At 35.9% G+C, this 18639-nt stretch overlaps 1 protein-coding gene across 1 annotated transcript in view; it reads right to left on the reverse strand.

The window, feature by feature from the left end:
- Window positions 1-3715: 3715 nt before the first annotated feature.
- Window positions 3716-18639, reverse strand: part of cdc123 (cell division cycle 123) — a gene marked incomplete in the record, with an annotated part of 31222 nt that continues 16298 nt past the window's right edge. Inside the window, 7 exon segments of the mRNA NM_001017200.3 lie at window positions 3716-4246; window positions 4247-4510; window positions 6022-6159; window positions 7290-7406; window positions 10469-10497; window positions 13369-13491; window positions 16515-16590. Of these exon segments, the coding sequence (NP_001017200.2) occupies window positions 4478-4510; window positions 6022-6159; window positions 7290-7406; window positions 10469-10497; window positions 13369-13491; window positions 16515-16590 (516 nt within the window).

Here is an 18639-nt window from a genome sequence, read left to right on the forward strand (position 1 = left end):
ATGAATAGGTGATCACCTGAATATAAAGATGAGTAATAAAAACTTGCAATAACAATACATTTGTAGCCTTACAGAGCATCTGACTTTTAGATGGGGTCAGTGACCCCCATTTGAAAGCTGGAAAGAATTAGAAGAGTAAAGCAAATAACTCAAAAACTATAAAAAAAAAAATAAAAAAAAAATGAAGACCAATTGAAAAGTTGCTTAAATTTGGCCATTCTATAATATACTAAAAGTTCATTTAAAGGTTAATGACCCATTTAATCAAATACTTGTTACGGCCTCTGTTGTGTTTTATGCAAAAAAAAAAATGGTGGATAATTCTAAAGGCTTCTACAGCATACAATTTCTACTGTGCGACACTGACTTCCCCATAATATGCTTTTCCTATGAAGCACTGTAGCAATGCTTCGGTTTTTAGTTTTGTACTGTTAATAAACCTAGTAGGTGTCAGTTTCACTTTAATTTTACTGGCTGAACCCAGTGAACCAAATTATCCAATAAATGTAAAAAATAATTATAGCGCCAGCATTACAGAGAACATCTATCATGCTTTCTTTCTTTTGGATCTGGAGCCACACCTTTGTTTTGCTTGATGTCATGATGATAGTTGTTGAAACTTAGCCGTACGAGACTACGAGTGTTTCCCACACATTTTATGTACTTTTATGGTTGTTATTACTATTGTCACTAGTATTAATACTTTTCAACAAGGCTTAACAAAGAGCTGATGAGAGCCTAAAACTTTGCGTTGTGACCACAATAAAGGCACCCTATTTACTTTGCTTCAGGAGTTCTAAAGTTATATGTTATAGTTTAACTAGCCATTGGCAGAGACTCGACTGCCTTGTGCCCTTTAACACCAGGCTCATAGGGGGTTGCTTGAACTTGTCCTGTGTATGGTAAAGCATTTCCATTCATAGAGCTAGGAAGTTCTGCAGCACTTAACAGTAATGTTATACAGAACAGTGAATATAATAAATTAAAGTGATACTGACAGCAAAATAATACTTTTGATTATATGATTCTACCTCCAAAAAGACCTATTACTCATGTTGACCATTTTCTCCAGAAAGCTCATCTTTTCTAAATAAATGCTTCTTAAGATCTTGGAGACGACTGTGAGACAAACCCAACTGTCTCTGTTCCTGAGTGCCGACGTGCGAGATGACGCAAGAAACGGCAGCGCCGGACCTGTCAACGATTGGTGGAAAGGTAAGCATTTTTTTTTATTGCAGGGGCGGCGATCCAGGAACCAGGAAGAGAAGAAAGAAGATGGCGGCGTTGTGGGACTTAGATTCAGAAGGTGCGGACAGAGGACCAGCTGGACCATGGGATTTTTTTTAATAGCGTTTCAGAAGTAAATAACATGGCAAGTTAAAAAAAAAAAAATTCAAACTCTTGTCAGAATCGCTTTAACAAGCTGTGTGTGATTTTCTTTCAAGGTTAGCAGAATGAATCACATGTCTGTAGGTGCATACAATCTAGATTCTAGAGGATATATATATGGTATTACAAATCTATGGGACAACATTCAGTCATGACAACCACGCAGAAAACAAATGGTGAAACCCCTTCATTACATCAAATACAAATATCAAGGATTAAAGCAATAGACAAATGTCTACCAGGGTAGTGAAGCTCCTAGCAGATAAATTTATAATACACTTCTTATACCAAGAAGCTATAACTCCGAAATGACACCAATACCATAACAACTAGCCATTGGTCATGGACAAATCCTGCTTTAAACCTGGACTATAAACTGTTGCACATAACACAATACAGGTTAAATTGTCCACTACTATTACATACCCATTTCTATTGTTATCATTGTTGCACTGCTATCAAGTTTCTGTCCTACCATATTAATGTACTATTTTTACTATTTGCTGTTTACTTTATCATTGTACTACCATATTTATTACTATCCCTTACGCTGCACAAAATTTCCAATGTGACATAGCTAATCGAATTGATGGCGATAAACTTAACTTGACTTGACTTACCTGAAATGGATTCCAAGATGGCACTTTCCCCAATTCCCTTTGCTCACACGTGGATCATTTAATTAGCCTCAAATTACTGATAACTAATAAGCCCAATGTTTCAAAGGTTTTTTTTTTTTTTTTTAAATAAAGGAAATTAGGAACTGCACTTGGGAGTCAGCAATAAGCAATTTAAAAACGAGTTTGAGTGGGTTTGTTGGTGCTTTTCATCTTGTGCCATGTATGCAATTTTGAAGCAGCCTTTTTAGGGAGCATTCATTAATGAGAGACACAGGTGGGTTTTCCTCTTGGAATCTGAATTGCAAAAAAAATGGGGCAGCTTGCACAGTAAGAAGGACTGCAAAGAAGGGGGTTGAGATGAGAAGAATGAGGTAAATGGGGGAGACAGGTTTGTCACAGTTTAAATAGGAAGGATGGAAGGGTGGGGTGGCTGGTCCACAACAATAGATTTCCCATTTGGGGTGTTGGAAAGGATAACCATGAACTGGAATGTATGGTACTCTTATAGCATTCTGGGAAGGGGGTGGAATTATAAGTAGTAAAGGCTGGAGTGAATGGATGGCTAATGTAATTGCCAGAACACATTTTTTTTCTTTTGCATCTCTGTAACTTGTAAGTCAGTCAGTGACTTGAAGGGGGGCCACACAGGACATAACTGTTCCATTAGTTTGCTTTTGATCCTGCCACTTGTTGCATCAGCCTTGGCATTAACATGTACCTAGGCTATTTCTCTAAAAAAAAGGACTATGATTCTGCCCCTCTGTGTAAATCATGTGGTAATTTATCTCCCATGTTATGAAGTGTTGTTTAAGTAGCCTGTTACAATTCTACCTCATTCCCACCAGTGCATAGGGATGAAACAGGAATCTGGTCACAAGTAATTATACTTTGCTGCCAGCCCAGCCTGCCAGCATTCTTTTGAATTATTAAAAAGCCTTAGTTAGCCAAAGGTAAAGAACATCACATGAATGCTATTCTCTGCCTGTGGCTAATCAAGATTTTAATAATTCATTGTTGTCAGAGTGGCACATGCATGCAACCTTGGTATCAGGGGCTAGGCCAAGAGAGGCACGCAGGTCAGATACACAATTCCAGCTTGCTGCCTCTCAATGTCTAACCAACGCTTATTGAACAAAGTGAATTATCTTTCTGCAACAATGATAGCCCTAGCCAATTATATTAAGCTCCTTACATATACAGGTATAGGACCAGTTATCCAGAATGCTCAGGACCAAGGGTATTCCGGATAAGGGGTCTTTCTGTAATTTGGATCTCCATACCATAAGCCTACTAAAAAATCAATAAAACATTAATCAAACCCAATAGGATTGTTTTGCATCCAATAAGGATTTTTTATATCTTAGTTGGGATCAATTACAAGGTACTGTTTTATTACTACAGAAAAAAAGGAAATCAGTTTTAAAATTCTGAATTATTTGATTAAAATGGAGTCTATGGGAGACAGGCTTTCCATAATTCGGAGCTTTCTGGATAATGGGTTTCCGGATAAGGCATCCCATATCTGTATTAAGATTTTCCTTTTAAATGTTGTTTTTATAACCGAAAAATAGCAAATCTAAGTTTTGTGCTCATGTAAACATCGCAAATAAACAGATAAAAAGTTGCTATATGCATTCCCAAATTCAAAACATATTTGCACCCACAAAAGAGGTCTTGTGATAACTAAAAGTGGAAAGGCACCAGGCAAAGCAGAAGGTTGTTTATTAAAAGATATTAAGACTTGCCTTGATGTAAACTGAAATTAACAACTCTGAAATAAAATGAACATGATATAAAATACACAAAACAAAAATTAAAATGGACCAGTCATTTACGTATTTTAAAAACCCATAAACTGATAGTTTACTGTAGCTCCAAGACATCATTTAGGTATCACAAGCTGTCTTAGGCTGCAGAGTGCATGAAATTATTTCCTTAATTATTATTATTATTTTGTCAGGTTCCATTCACTCCTATTAACTAAACAACTATTAACTTGAGAGTGCACTAATGCAGTTTATGCATGTTTAAACATACTTGAATCTAGGAGATGGACAAATCCCAGCACTTTTTGTAGGATTTCTATTTAGCCAAATCCTTATTGTTTAACCAAACCAAATCTGATCCCTTAAATCCACATTACTTTAAAGCACTGGAAAACAGAATATTTATTTCTCATAATAGGCAATATTTGAGTTTAAATTTGGTTCTATAATATAAATAAGTATGGATTTGTAGTATACCTATTTCAACAAAGTACAGCAACTGGATAAAAGTAAACATGAACTCATTTTGGTGTCACTAGTGTTATTCGCTCCTGATAGCAGTGAGGGATGCCTCTACTGTACTGAGCTCAGGTGAGCTCAGGGCATATAAGAACTGGGCAAAGACACCAGCGTAGAGTTCATGTCATGGTTACTTGAAAGGAATCTGAAGTCCCTCATGTCCCTGCAGAAGAATAAACCAGTCTAATCAGAGTCCTCATCTTGCTCATTACGATTCTGTCAGGAGAAATGGTAGAGTGGTACAGACAGCTTTAAACACAAATACAACCTAATATAGCAATTTGTAGTATTAATAGCAACCACTCTAACTTTCCTTTCAACTTAAAGGGGTTGTTCACCTTTGTACAACATTCACACAAATCTAACAGTTCACGTAAATAGAACAATCTTTGCCAAACTTAGTTAACAGCTTAGTTGTGCAGCTGAAGAGATATTCACCTCAGTATCATCCCTCTGCTGATCCTTCATTTCTGCACAGACTCTGTGCTGGGGGGGGTTTCAGTGCTACAGTTGCTTTTTTACTTCCTTACATGATGTCACATAGTAATGGCAGCAGACTTAACTCCTATTTGCTGTGTCTCTTGTCAGTTCCTGTGCCAGAGTGCTACAAAATGTTAAATATGTGACATGCAGAGTCTGCTTGCCTATACAATGGCAAGGAAGAAAGTAACCAATTGCCTTAATGACAAGAGGCGGTGGCAATGAAAATGGAGCACAGACTAGGAGTAAGCAAGAGAGGCTCCTGCCTGGTGCATTCCCAGATAATGTACTTTTCCCTTCTCCACCAAGGTGTTTTGGGTGTCAGAGGCAGCAGAGAAAAGATAATGAGCCAGCAGAAGTAAAGAGCCAGCTTCTGGCTAAATTTATGTGTATCGATAACTAGAGCTAGGAGAAAATAAAATAAAACTGAGAGCCTATAAAATTACATAATGAAATGCCAGAATTCTAAATAAATTATATAAAAATGAGGTTATGACTGGCCAGACCTGGAAGTGCATTTTAAGGTAAGCAAAGTTCACCTTAACAACTTTCCCACTGGACTTTAATTTTTTATAGTTTTTATTTGGTTGACCAAGTCCCAATTGCTACTACCACTAAAGGGGTTGTCCACCAATACATTTTAGTATGATATAGAATGTGCTGTTCTTAGCAACTTTTTAATCTGTCTTATATTTGTATTTTTTTGTATTACTTTTTCTTGTGCTTCTTTTTAGCTTTCAAATAGAGGTCACTAACCCCAATATCCAAAAAATTATTGCTCTGTGAAGCTCAATTATGGTTACTTTTTTTTTTTTTTTTTACTATTTAGGTTTTTTTATCTATTCAGAATCTCTTCTATTCATTGTCCATTCTCTCATTCATTCCACTGCCTGGTTGCTAGGGTAAATTTGGCTTAGCTGCTGAAATTACATCCTGGACAGCTGCAGAAACAAAAGCTAAATAATTTTAAAAAATAATAATAAATGAAGACAAACTGCAAATAGATTCAGAGTATCACTTTCTACATCACACTCAAAGTGAATTAGTGTGATGTAGAAAGTGACCATGACTCAGCCTGTTTGAGGAAAGCACCAATCTGTTAATTTGCACAGATTTTGCAAATTTCCAGAGTGTACAAAAATCATAACTACATTTTTTTTAAAGTCATAGAAATCCATACACTAACAAAGTATGGTTAACTGCTCACTTTATTTATACAGATTTATAACTGCAACACAACTACTTACTAGCTTAAGAAAGTCAATCAATTTGTGGGCATCTTCTCCAGTTGAAAGGTCTACAAAATCCTTTGGAAGTCGGTAACTTAAAAAAGGGCTTGGTTGAACAGTGACTTCACTGTTTGTATATCGAAATGTTGGACAATCCTGACAAAAGTTAACAGAACAAATCATTACAAAACATCATATAGTAGAACACATAAGCATTCCCAGATTTTAGGCCACAGGGTCAGATAACACAAAAGTACAGTATACAGTACCAGTACAGGTACGGGACCTATTATCCAGAATGCTCGAGACCTAGGGTTTTCCAGATAAGGGGTCTTTCCGCAATCTGGATCTCCTACCTTAAATGTACAAAAAATTATTTAAACAGTGATTAAACCCAATAGTATTGTTTTTGCCATAAGGCTTAATTATATCTTAGTTGGGATCAAGTACAAGGTACTGTTTTATTATTACAGAAAAAAAGGAAATCATTTTTATAAATGTGAATTATTTGATTAAAATGAACTTTCTGGATAATGGGGTTCCAGATAAGGGGTCCAATACCTGTACTGCCACCAATAAAATAAAACCTTAGTAGGAGGATGTTCAAGGGTGCCATAAAAACAGAAGAAACAACGCTGTTCCGGGGGAACTCGCAGTAACTTCAAGTGTGCAAATGAGATCAAAACTTTATTTTATATAAAGGGCAGAAATAAGGAAATGACTGACAATATGTCAGTATGGTTAGCTATAGCTGCAGGTAAAAATGAGTATATAAAGGTGCAGGTACCTTATGTGGATTGTGTTTAAATGCTTACTAATTTACAGTGAAGTTTGAGCCCTTAGGTGAAATAATAATTATGCAAATAAGGAATAAAGCAATTGAGAAATAGACCAATATAGCTCATAAACACTATCACTGTTTAATTCTAAACTCTAATAGGGAAAGACAAAAAACAGGGCTGCAGCCAAATGTATTTCTCTACTCATGCACTGATGGCAAACCCAGATAGCAAGGTGAAGCATGAGAGACAGTGTGAAGGGTGACAGACCTACTGAATTGCTAGTATAGTAGAATGTCACCTTTATAAAGAAATATAAGAAGAGGAGAGATATGATAAGACTAATGATGTGGGTAAGTAAAAACTGTATTGGATTCTGATGTTGATGTGATGTTCTGAACAGGTAGACACCATTTCCAATGCACAGAGTTTATGAGAATTTCTCTATGTGCCTCTGGTAGTAAAGTAAATAGGATCAGTAAAAGTGTGCAGCAATCATTTGCTTACCTGTTCCTCATTTTCTACATCACTTAGGTTCCAGCTCCTCCTTAACTCGTCCCAGGTAAACAGGAGAGAGTCGGTTACTTCTCCAAATGGATTAAAATCTATTAACCATATCTTGCCCTTAAGATAAAATGTGTGTCAAAACGAGCAGTTCAATTTAATATTTGACCACACTTACCCATTTTAAAACTTACGTTTTGCGACTATTTCCCTCACAGGGATTTCATTTTATACATTTAAAGGAGAAGGAAATGCTAATAAAAAGTTAATCTCAAGCTACAGGTATACCTTCAGTTCTCTCAATAGTACCCTTAGGTCTCCCCATATTTCTCCCGTTCAGATGATCAAAAGCCTCATAGGGAAAAAACTCCCCTGAGCTCAAGACCAAGACTGGTGTACATGCGCAGTTAGTAAGACTATGCTGAAGCTACCTGATGATTGGCTCAGATCCACATTCCTAAGGGGGGGGGGGAGGGAGTTCTCAGCAATCTTGAGGGAGGGGGGTGCAGGAGAGGGGAGAGATACACAGATGTTGGCACAGGAAAACAAACAGACAACAAATCCGGTTTCTTTTGACAGAGAAGTCAGTGCAGTGTTTCCCTGAGTGCTTATGGCTGTTTTTACATAGACCTTTCTGATAAAGCTTACTTAGATTTTACCTTTCCTTCTCCTTTGAGTAAATTTCAGAATTTAATGAAAATAAGCTTATCACAATTTTTAAAATTAAAAAAAAAATATAAATGTTAGAGTTGTGCCCCTAAATCTTGTAAAAACCATGGTAATCCTTAAGGCCTTATTAAAGAAACAAAAGTCTAACATTATATAGATATGATAAAGAGAATGGTGTCTTTACAATTATTATTAATTAAAAACAACATCACGACGTTTGAAAGAGTTAGCCTATATAATTCTGCAGTTCCTATTATTTATAGACAATCCCCTCCTAAAACCAATTTCATTGGTCAATCATTTTAGATTACAAATTTGTTTAGGTGCAATGAGAAAAAAATGACAGTAAATAAAATGTGCCTGCTTTTCTATACAGCGGTAAGCAGTTACAGTGCTGCTAGGTGTGGTTTACAAAAGCAATCCAAAATATCACATAATGAGAAATGAACATAAAAAACAAGGAACAGACCACATCAAATTTTGATGCCTAATTACAACCAAACTGAACAATTTTAAAACTGAAGGACAGAGACTGGAAAATGCTCTTGGTCTAATATTCAGATGGCACTTTATTGCCAGGTTTCATTAGACAAGTGAAATGTTAAAATCAATAACTGTGCCTGGGACTTAGATTTCCAGATCTCCTAACATCTGTGGTGTGTAAGCTTTATCAGGCAGCTAAGCCTTTTCTGAAACAGAGCTAGCTCTTGTTGTTCAGCGGTGAGGATCATAAATCTTCCTAAGCAGCTTGGCAATATTCCTAAAAGGTGAGCTAGCACTATGGTTAAAGGGTCAAAGAGTATTAATAGATGTAGTTTTACCCAAATTCATTTTTCTATGCTTACATAAATTGTTTAAGCAACTGCATGGAGGAAGCTGAGCAAACTAACGGCATACACAACATTCTACTAAAATCCTTTTATATTGCATAGCTGCAAAGGAGCCAGACAGAATTGCCACTGATGTGACAAAGCAATTCTGAAACTACTAAATGCATGCATGACAAAATGCTCAGAATCAATGCATGTGCCAATGCCATTAAGGACTTTATCAAACCTTCAGTAGTCTATGACTGGAGAATGCAAATACAAATGGCCTATATACTGTGCAGGCTACTGACTAGACAAATACGGACATAAAAGTCATAGAATTGCATTTGTTGCATTCATTAAAGACACTCCCATACAGTTGCGCTTGGCTCTGCTTCCTCCTGTGAGTTAAGTGGAAGCGTGTCTACCAACACAGGGCTATCTTGGAGCTACTCTAGTATCCACTCTAGTGTAGAGAGCTCAAATACATTCTCTGTACTAGTGATGTTGCCCCACCTTGCCCCCGTCTAAGTACTATAAACTTTCATGAATGAACATAGCAAGCATACCCTTGATCCCAGCATACAAATATGTTGCTTAAAAAGGGAGAACATACCATGAAATAAACTGTATAGCTCATTAGATGTACTAAACCAAATGGAGAACAGTTGCTGCAAAAGCAAAAACCCACACATACAGCTCTAGTCACATTGTATTTAAAAGTAACTACCTAATATGACATGAGCCAGAAAGCCCAATAAAGTAGAATAGTCTTTAATAAAAGGAACACACTTTCTAGAAATGTCATATTTCCAAAAGTGCAAATTGATACAGGACATTTTTATTGCATGTGCTATCGGCCCTCTAAACTCATCTAAACTATATGAATATCAGTCCTCTACAAAAAAAGAGACAAGAAATCCTGTGTTTCTTTTGATAAACATGTTGTTTGGACGTCTGACTTCCTCTCAGAAAAATCCCTAATTCCTGTGGCCAGAGTCTGTGGAGCTCTCTCACCACTCCTGCTCCCCCCCATAACAATGCCAAGAACTCCCTCCCCCTACCTTAGGAATGTGTTGTTATCTGATAGCTACAAAAGCTAGACTGCAAACAGGAAGCTATTTAAAATGGCAGCTGCTGTCTTAAGCAAACAGAGACATTTTCAAAAGCGGTTTACTTAGGTATGGTAATTCTTTCTGTGGAATAAATACAGGGGCAGATTTATCAAAACACGAGTTCGAATCCCGAATGGGAAAAATTCGGATTGGAAACGAAAATTTCTGGAGATCGAAAATATCACGACAATGCTTCCGCAAAAAATCGTATTAGTCACGATAATATCGTATTGGCGATCCGAAAGTCACAAAATTTTCGTACCTAACGATTGTAAACAGCGGCAAAACCGATCCGATTTTTTTCGCCCGATAAATGCAAAAAAGTCGCAAAAGCGTCGAAAAAGTGGCAAAAACGCCGGAAACGTTGTGCAAGCGTCGAAAAAGTCACGCAAGGTATGAAAAAGTCGCAGAAAATACGATTGGACTTTCAATCGAATGGTCGGGCGTTCGTGGATAAGTAAATGTGCCCCATAGTGTTCTAGGTGGCACTAATGTGGCGAATCTATTGGCAGTAAGCCAAAAGGACTTTCCTTCTCCTTTAAGAAAAAGAATTAAAATAATAAAAAAAAAAATACCAAATTTTACTTACTTGGCTGTCTTTATATACGTCAAAAACAACTAGAAGAGAAGAATAAAATAACAGATTAAAATCCACCTGCAATGGACATATTAATGTTGATTTCTAAAATTGAAAGTGTTTCTTTTTTCCTATTTGAGTAGAAAAAAGTAAACAATTTAATAAAAACAGATTGCTTTAGCCATTTTCTGTGCAGCACATAGAGTTGTCATCAAGCCTGAACCTGGCATTTCAAGTACACAGCACCCCTCTGGCATTTACCAGAATCCACAGATTGCCAGTCCAGGCCTGGTTGACATGTTTTCTAGAAAATACTGAAAAAAATGTTCCTATATTTATTATTATTATTATTATTATTATTGAAGTTCTGTGCTGTGGTGTACTTAAAAAAAATAAATAAATAAAATACCCTTGTGTAAATACCTCTTTAAAGAGCAACATCTCCTTTCCCAGACTTATGCCAGAGCAGTTAAAATGGCAATCCAACATAAACACAACAATAATAAAGTGAACAAAGATAAAATAAGTAAAAAGAAACAAAAAAATGTGGTAAATGGTAGCCTATCTTTAGCACTATATTTTGCATATTAAAAAAGAGGTAGCTTTTTGAATGGTCTTCATTTTAAGTGTTTTTATTTTTAATTACTTGACTTTATCATTTTTAATTTCTCTTTCTTAAAAATAAAACCTAAAACACCAGGTTCAGTAACAAGGCAATACACTGTGTAAGCATAGATGATTCTTCTAATAATTAGATTTTATCCTTTCCTATTTATATTTCCATCTGACCTTTAAATGAATGTCTGGCTTTTTGGGCAGGTGTCCAAAAGTAAACCAGATGCTAACCTGAATTCTAAACTGGAGCGCTGTAAAACCAAAATACTGAATGTTTCTAAAACAAAGAAAACTCATATAGCATAGGCAATATATGTATACAATAATATGTTAAAAGAACAGAGTTTGAGCACTCATGAGGGGTCATAACTCTAATGTTGCATACTAACAGATTGTGGGCCTGTACTTTAGATACTGAATAACAGCATAACTTTAACTGAAAACTTGCCACAGAACAGGTGATCACAGTCAACAGCTACAGAAAATTAGAGAAGAACTCCTGTCTATCTGTTCAGTTGTAAATGGTACCTAACTGGAAATGAATATGAAGTACAGGTATCGGACTTGTTATCCAGAATGCTCGGGACCTGGGGTTTTCCGAATAAGGGATCTTTCCGTAATTTGGATCTCCATAACTAAAAATCATTTAAATATTGAATAAACCCAACAGGCTTGTTTTGCCTCCAATAAGGATTCATTATATCTTAGTTGGGATCAAGTACAAGGTTTTGTTTTATTATTACAAAAAATAAATCATTTTTAAAAATTAGAATTATTTGCTTATAATGGAGTTTATGGGTGGTGGCCTTCCCGTAATTCGGAACTTTCTGGATAATACGTTTCCGGATAAGGGATCCCATACCTGTATACTAAAGCTGGAAAAAAACATAAAACAGTCTAGGCAAACAGGTTGCTCTAATGTTTTTAATTATGAAAATGCTTTTGCAATATACCAATGTTTCACCAGCAACATTATGTGAATATAAACACACAAAAAAAGTCACAATACATGACAAATTAGTTATCATATTTACACTATATGTAAGCTCAAAAAACAGACAGCAGCTCAGAGCTTGTACAGTATAGTGAATCAGCAGAAAAGATGATGGGGAGCTACTGGGGCCATGTTTTAGCTTACTTCTTTGTTATTCTTTAGTTCTCTTTTAATTCATAGTTTCTACTTCAACTGTTGGGGCAGTGAAGTGAATATTGCAGTGCTGCATGACCCATAGTTTGTAGCAAGCATTTGATTACCACTATAAGAAGCGTTCAAGTTGCCTTATCTTGTTCTTTTAGCTGTTTACTTATCTAGCTATGTAATGTTGTCCATTACAAACTAAAGCTTGTGTGACTAGGATCTAATAAAACTGGTTATGCCCAAGAGGGCAGAAGCCTGGAACGAAGGTCTAAAATCATTTTTGCATCTGTAAACAGAAACTGTGAAGACAAACAAAAGCTTGCCTGTTAAAACTCTACACACTACAGTAATACAGCCAAAATAAAAAGTTTATGATATATTTATGCATTGCTTTACTTTTAATGCCTGAAATCTTCAATGACATTTTGATGATTAAAAAGCCGTGTGCTTTAATATGAGTAACTCATAGAGGAATAAATTAGAGACGAGCGGCTTGGATCTTTGGTGATCCGTGCTATGATTCATTCAGTAAGCACTGCAGATGTACAAAAATAAAGAAAGGGCAGTCGTTCAGCATCAATATACTCCTATTTTCTGACAGGCGAACAGTCCTATATTTAGCAGCATACCTATATCAAATGTTTGGACTATCGTTATTTGTGATGCACAGACATCTTCTAACCATACATGCTTTGCTATAATGGGAATACATGAAAATACAGTTGAAAGAATGGCTACCCCCAGCCCTCAGTAACTTATTAAGAAGTCATAAATTGCTTGCTTTAAAAAATGTCATCAGCATATAATTAGTAATAACGAAAGAGTCCATGAAATGCCTGCACTGCGGGATGTTTTAAATATCTTCATATAGTAAACATCAGTTTGTTTCATTAAAAAATATTAACAATCAAATTGGAAGTATATCTTGTAACTACTGCTGATGTGTTCAGCCTCTAATGGGCTGTGTGATACTTCTTCAGGGGAGCATAGAATTATTGGAATATCTACTAAATATAATATATCAAACTATTGGACTAAACTGGAAGCAAGAATATTTCGGTCTTTCAGCTGTACAGTTTAATATTGACTTAGATTTCCATTTAAGAAAAGCACAATGAACACAAGTCTCATAAATAAAGGTTTACAATAAAATACTTACAGTCCTCATTTGGAAAATTGTACTGAATATGTTCTTGAAAGAAATATTGTATTGATTTACGGATTTCTTCTTTTTGCTTACTAATGTGGTCATAATACTGTGTATAGTCTCTTTGAGAAATACCTGAAAAGATACATTTTGAAACAAATCTATAATATGTAAATGAAACAGTACTGTTATATTATACTGTAAGGGGTTGCTTATCAATACACTTGAAATAAAGTAACATTTATTTAACATTATATAGCCACTTTTTCATTTTACCATTTTTGCATCTGCAACTAGATATACTGCATAGTACATTAAAATAGTGTTGATCCAGGGTCTGGACCTCTTGCCATTAGGAAGTCAAAATTGACTTTCCCCCTTTTTGCGGAAATTGTAATTCAGATTTTAACAACCATTAATGGGACCATTAAAGTACAAAGTACCCATTATGAAAGATATGGAGAAAAGAACAGTTCACTCACGGAACTTTGTGCATTAATGACACCGAGGTTGGATCTGAATACTGTTAATATTGTTCATTCTCTTACCACCGATTAGATATACTCTCCCCAAAATACATAAATCCTCCACAGCACCACCAGGGAGACCAATTATATCTGCAGTAGGTTCCCTCTATCAACGAGTGGAGTAATGCATGGATTTCCACCTGCAACCACTAGTCAAGGTTATGCCAACATATACTAGAGCAGTGATCCCCAACCAGTGGCTCAGGGGCAACATGTTGCTCTACAGCCCCTTGGATGTTGCTCTCAGTGCCCCCAAACCGGTAGTTATTTTTGAATTCCTGACTTGGGGGCAAGTTTTGGTTGAATAAAAACAAGATTTACTACCAAATAAAGCCCCCTGTAAGCTGATAGGGTGCATAGAGGCTGCCTAATAGCCAATCTCAGCCCTTATTTGGCTCCTCCATGAACTTTTATGATGCTTGTGTTGTTCCCCCAATCTTTTTACATTTGACTGTGGCTCACAAGTAAGAAAGGTTGGGGAGCCCTGTACTATAGACTCCACTCATATAATTAGTGTCCTTACAGGGATTAATGATTTGCCTTACAAGTGTTTGCTGGAAAATCTCTACACAGTGATTCCACATGACTTGGGCATACAGATATGCAGACTAGCACTAAAAAAAAAAAGAAGATTTAAGGAACCTCCTACTGAACTTCTCCTCAACTTGCCTATCATTAACTAAAATGAATTGAGGTTTGAAAAACCCTTTCACTTACATATATCAGTTACAGTGATGGACAGTTCCCTTGTTCCCCCAGTAATCTAAGGCTAATGCCACACGAGGCGTAGGGCTGAAATTTCTGCCCTACGCCTGCTACTTGTGCCTGCACCCGAATGAATGGAATACGCTCGGGTGCAGGCACAAGTAGCAGGCATAGGGCTGAATTTTCGGCAAGCGCTTTTCCGCTTGCCGAAAATTTCAGCCCTACGCCTCGTGTGGCATTAGCCTAAAGTATAATGTTCAGCTAACCATTACAGTTGATATATTCCAGACTGAATATATAGATTTGAGAGTTTTTAAAGGGGTAGTTCACATTTAAATTAACTTTCAGCATGATATAGAATGGCCAATTCTCAGAAACTGAGTCAGTCAGTCTTTAAAATAATTCAAACATTTTATAAAATAAAAATGAACTATTTCTTTCTGTGGCTACAATTTTATAGCAATTGTTACTTTGTATTACTTTTCCTTCTGTCTAGGCCCTCACTTTTTCATATTTCAGACTCTCCTAAAAACCACTGCCTGTTTTCTAAGGTAATTTAGACCTTAGCAACCTGATGAAATTTCAGTCTTAAAAAAAAAAAAGGAAGATCATTCACAAAAAGCTTCTTATAACATAAACCTACAGATAGAAACATGGTGTTACATGCTACAAATAATCATCCACCTTTCACCATTAGGGGAATCCTGCAAAAAATTTTGTGGCTAGTAACACATTTGCATTTGGAGAAGTGCAGCTTCATACACAAAATAACCTACTGGTTCCCAAGAGCAAGTTCACAGAACAAGCTCCTCTAATTTTCTCTTACCCTTATTCATCTACTTCCCATTAAGTTTTTCAAGCAACAGAGGATAGCTGACTTATAATAAACTCTCACTGGATAGAAAGAACAAATGGGATAATAAAGACAAAGCATTATTAAATAGGCAAGGTAGATTTACCAAATGTAAGCAGTCTCCCATAATTACTTTTCCTTGAATTGCATTACATGATTTTGGTCCACTATTAATATTTTTTTAACCTTTATTTGACAGTATATTTACAATAACCTGCTGTCTATGCAAGAAATTTTTGTTCTGTGACTGCAGTTCTTTTTTATTCTCATTTTATATTCACAAGCTGTATAACAAACACTATTTTAAAATGCTACATGCTTTTAGAGGGGAAGATAATTCCTTCAATTAAACAAATGATGCAGCATCAGTAGTAATAACAGTAACAGAGGTCTCTGGGAGCAGCCTTCATATTCAGCCATTCAGCAACATAGCACTTTAAAGCCAAATCCACTGCAACAGTGTACAACACATAAATCTAGATTTTGGTGCTGGTAATGGAGGAGAAGTGGTGCAAAAATAGCACAACAATGAAAACCAACTGTAAATTGTGGCAGTAACCAACTGCCTAATTATTAAAAAACAAAAAAAAAAAACAGCTAAAAACTTGTTTGGTTTTATCTGTTAGAACACTGTGAACTGAAGTAATAATCTTGTTTACTCATCTAGTAAAGTCATACTGTTTTGAAAATTAATATCTGGCCAGTATCAAATGTTTCCTGTTAAACTTATAGTGAGAATGCATATACAACCATTTGCAGCAAGCAATGCAAGTCATAATACTAACACTAATATTGCTTACTGAGGCCACAGTACAGCTAAAACAGCATTCATCCATATATCTGTCCTAATCATCCCGTGGACTGGTTATAGTAAACATGTCATTGTGAAAAGCCTTTTATTTTTAATCAGAAGATGTGATATCTGTTGTCCAGCTGGATTCCTTTCTGTTTACAAGGTATGATATACCCACATACACAGCTTGATTCTTTCTGACAGTATTTTAATTTTATAATCTCTTAGTATAAATGTTAAAAAAAATATTAAATACAGGTATAACAACGAACAAACATACCTATAAGTTTGTTTTCTTTAACAAAACACCTGAATTCTGCTCCCGGTATCAGTTCACACCACTTTCTTAGGACAAGCTATAAACAAAGTGAGACAGAAAGAAGCAACAAGCAGTTTAATACTAACAATTCAAATTGTAGATATTTCCTTATGATTATAATAATCTGATAACCATTTTGTGAGCATTTCTACAGAATAAGCCTGTACACCAGTATCTGAAGACACATTTAGATACAGTGGATAATATGTCTCAGTTTAGTGTAAAGAGTTTACACATTTTAATTTGCTGACATTATATTAGCTGCCTGCTGGCTCTCACAGGAATATGATATACTTGTAGATGTACCTTGTGTGGGGAGACAGGATGTAAGTGGCCGCAATGCAAATAACCTATTTTGATTAACAGTCTGTGAAAAATCACAAGCAAAAGTGCTTGTATCTACCAGCCACTGTTAAAATGCCGCCCTCTGTACCATCTGTATAAACAAACCCCTCCCTTGCCCCAGGCTTTGTGATAAGGGGCATATCATTAAACAGAGGCTTCTCGGTGGATTGTGTATAATAACTATAAACATTTCACACTAAACACTAAAGTGGATTTTTATGAAAGTGATTGTCTTCCTTAAAAGGCTCCTTTCCCTGGTACAGCAATGTTAAGATTGATAAGATTGATTCCCCAAAAATAGTTTTCCTGGTAAACTAAATGAACCAATTTCTAACCTGCAACCTAGTAAAATGTAAAATGTAGGTGGTGGGATTCAGAACAGAAATTGTAGATGATTGTGGGAGCACTCCAAGGCTATTTAATATATAATGGAAGTACAACAGATCTGGCCAAAACAGCTACAAACACTTAAAAAAAAAAGAAGATTGACCAATGCATATTAGCAGGCTACATGGTTTACAAATAATGAATCCTATGCAAGTTTATGGTCAGAAAATAGCAAAGCCACAATGACTTTAATGTAACACCCACAGAGTGGGAATCAGGAAAGAGGAATGACAACAGTGCAGAATCAAGTTTGATAAGTCTGTATTCAAAAACATTCTTGCCCTTAACTGTACTGATCCGTTTCACAAACCCAACATTTAGCTCCACTCAAACAGTTGTTATTTAGTCTCATGCTGTTACCATCATACAATTTTCAGTATCCTGGGAGTAAAAAAACAATAATAGCAAGAAAATAAATGACTAATAAAGTGCTTATAATACAGTAGAAGCTCTGACAATGAGTAGGTTGTATCCAACCGACTGCTGGACAGTCAGTAATAGAACAGGATACAATACTCTGTTGATTCAATGAAAACACAACTATCACAATTTTCAAAGGATATATAAACTGATAACCATTTTGTGAACATTTCTAGAGGATTAGCCTGTACACCAGTATCTGAAGACACATTTAGATACAGTGGATAATATGTCTTAGATTAGTGTAAAGAGTTTACACATTTTTATTTGCTGAAATTATATTAGCTGCCTGCTAAAGTTCAACAAAGAAATGCTACACCTTATGTCTTGAGGTTCTATAGAAGCCCAAATTCACCATAGCTCTTTAGGAATGAAGACCTAGGCCTCCAAGGCACACCTAGAAACTTTCAATTACTCTTTATCTGCATGCTCTGGGTTGCTGGCAGTTACCTGAAATTAGGGACTGACTAATATACAATATAAAAATTGAACATGCAAGGCTAAGGTGCCCATTCATGAAACCACGTTTTTTTTTTTCTTCCGAAAAATTCGTATTGTTTCGTATGTGGCTCAGAAACTAAAGCATTGTGCATCCTTGTGTAACCTTACTTTCTGCTTATGTTTCAATGATTTCCCTGTGACCACTAAGATCAGCTCCCCAACAACAGTCACTGATACTCAGAAGCTAGGATTATAAAATGGGAAGCTTCTATAATAAAATGTTTGAAGGCCTGGATTATTATACATGCAGAGCTATAGAACATTTAAGATGGAACAGTAAGTTCAGTATAGAAAAAATAGAACATTTCTGCAAAACATTTCAACAAAACAACCTTTAGTATACATGTGAACATTTGACATATGAAATAATTGCCAATGAATATGCTGCTGGTATGGTACAGTTCAAAAACTAGAAAGACTGGCTAGAACACTT

This window comes from Xenopus tropicalis, chromosome 3 (assembly GCF_000004195.4).
Source record: "Xenopus tropicalis strain Nigerian chromosome 3, UCB_Xtro_10.0, whole genome shotgun sequence".
Lineage (NCBI taxonomy): Eukaryota > Metazoa > Chordata > Amphibia > Anura > Pipidae > Xenopus > Xenopus tropicalis.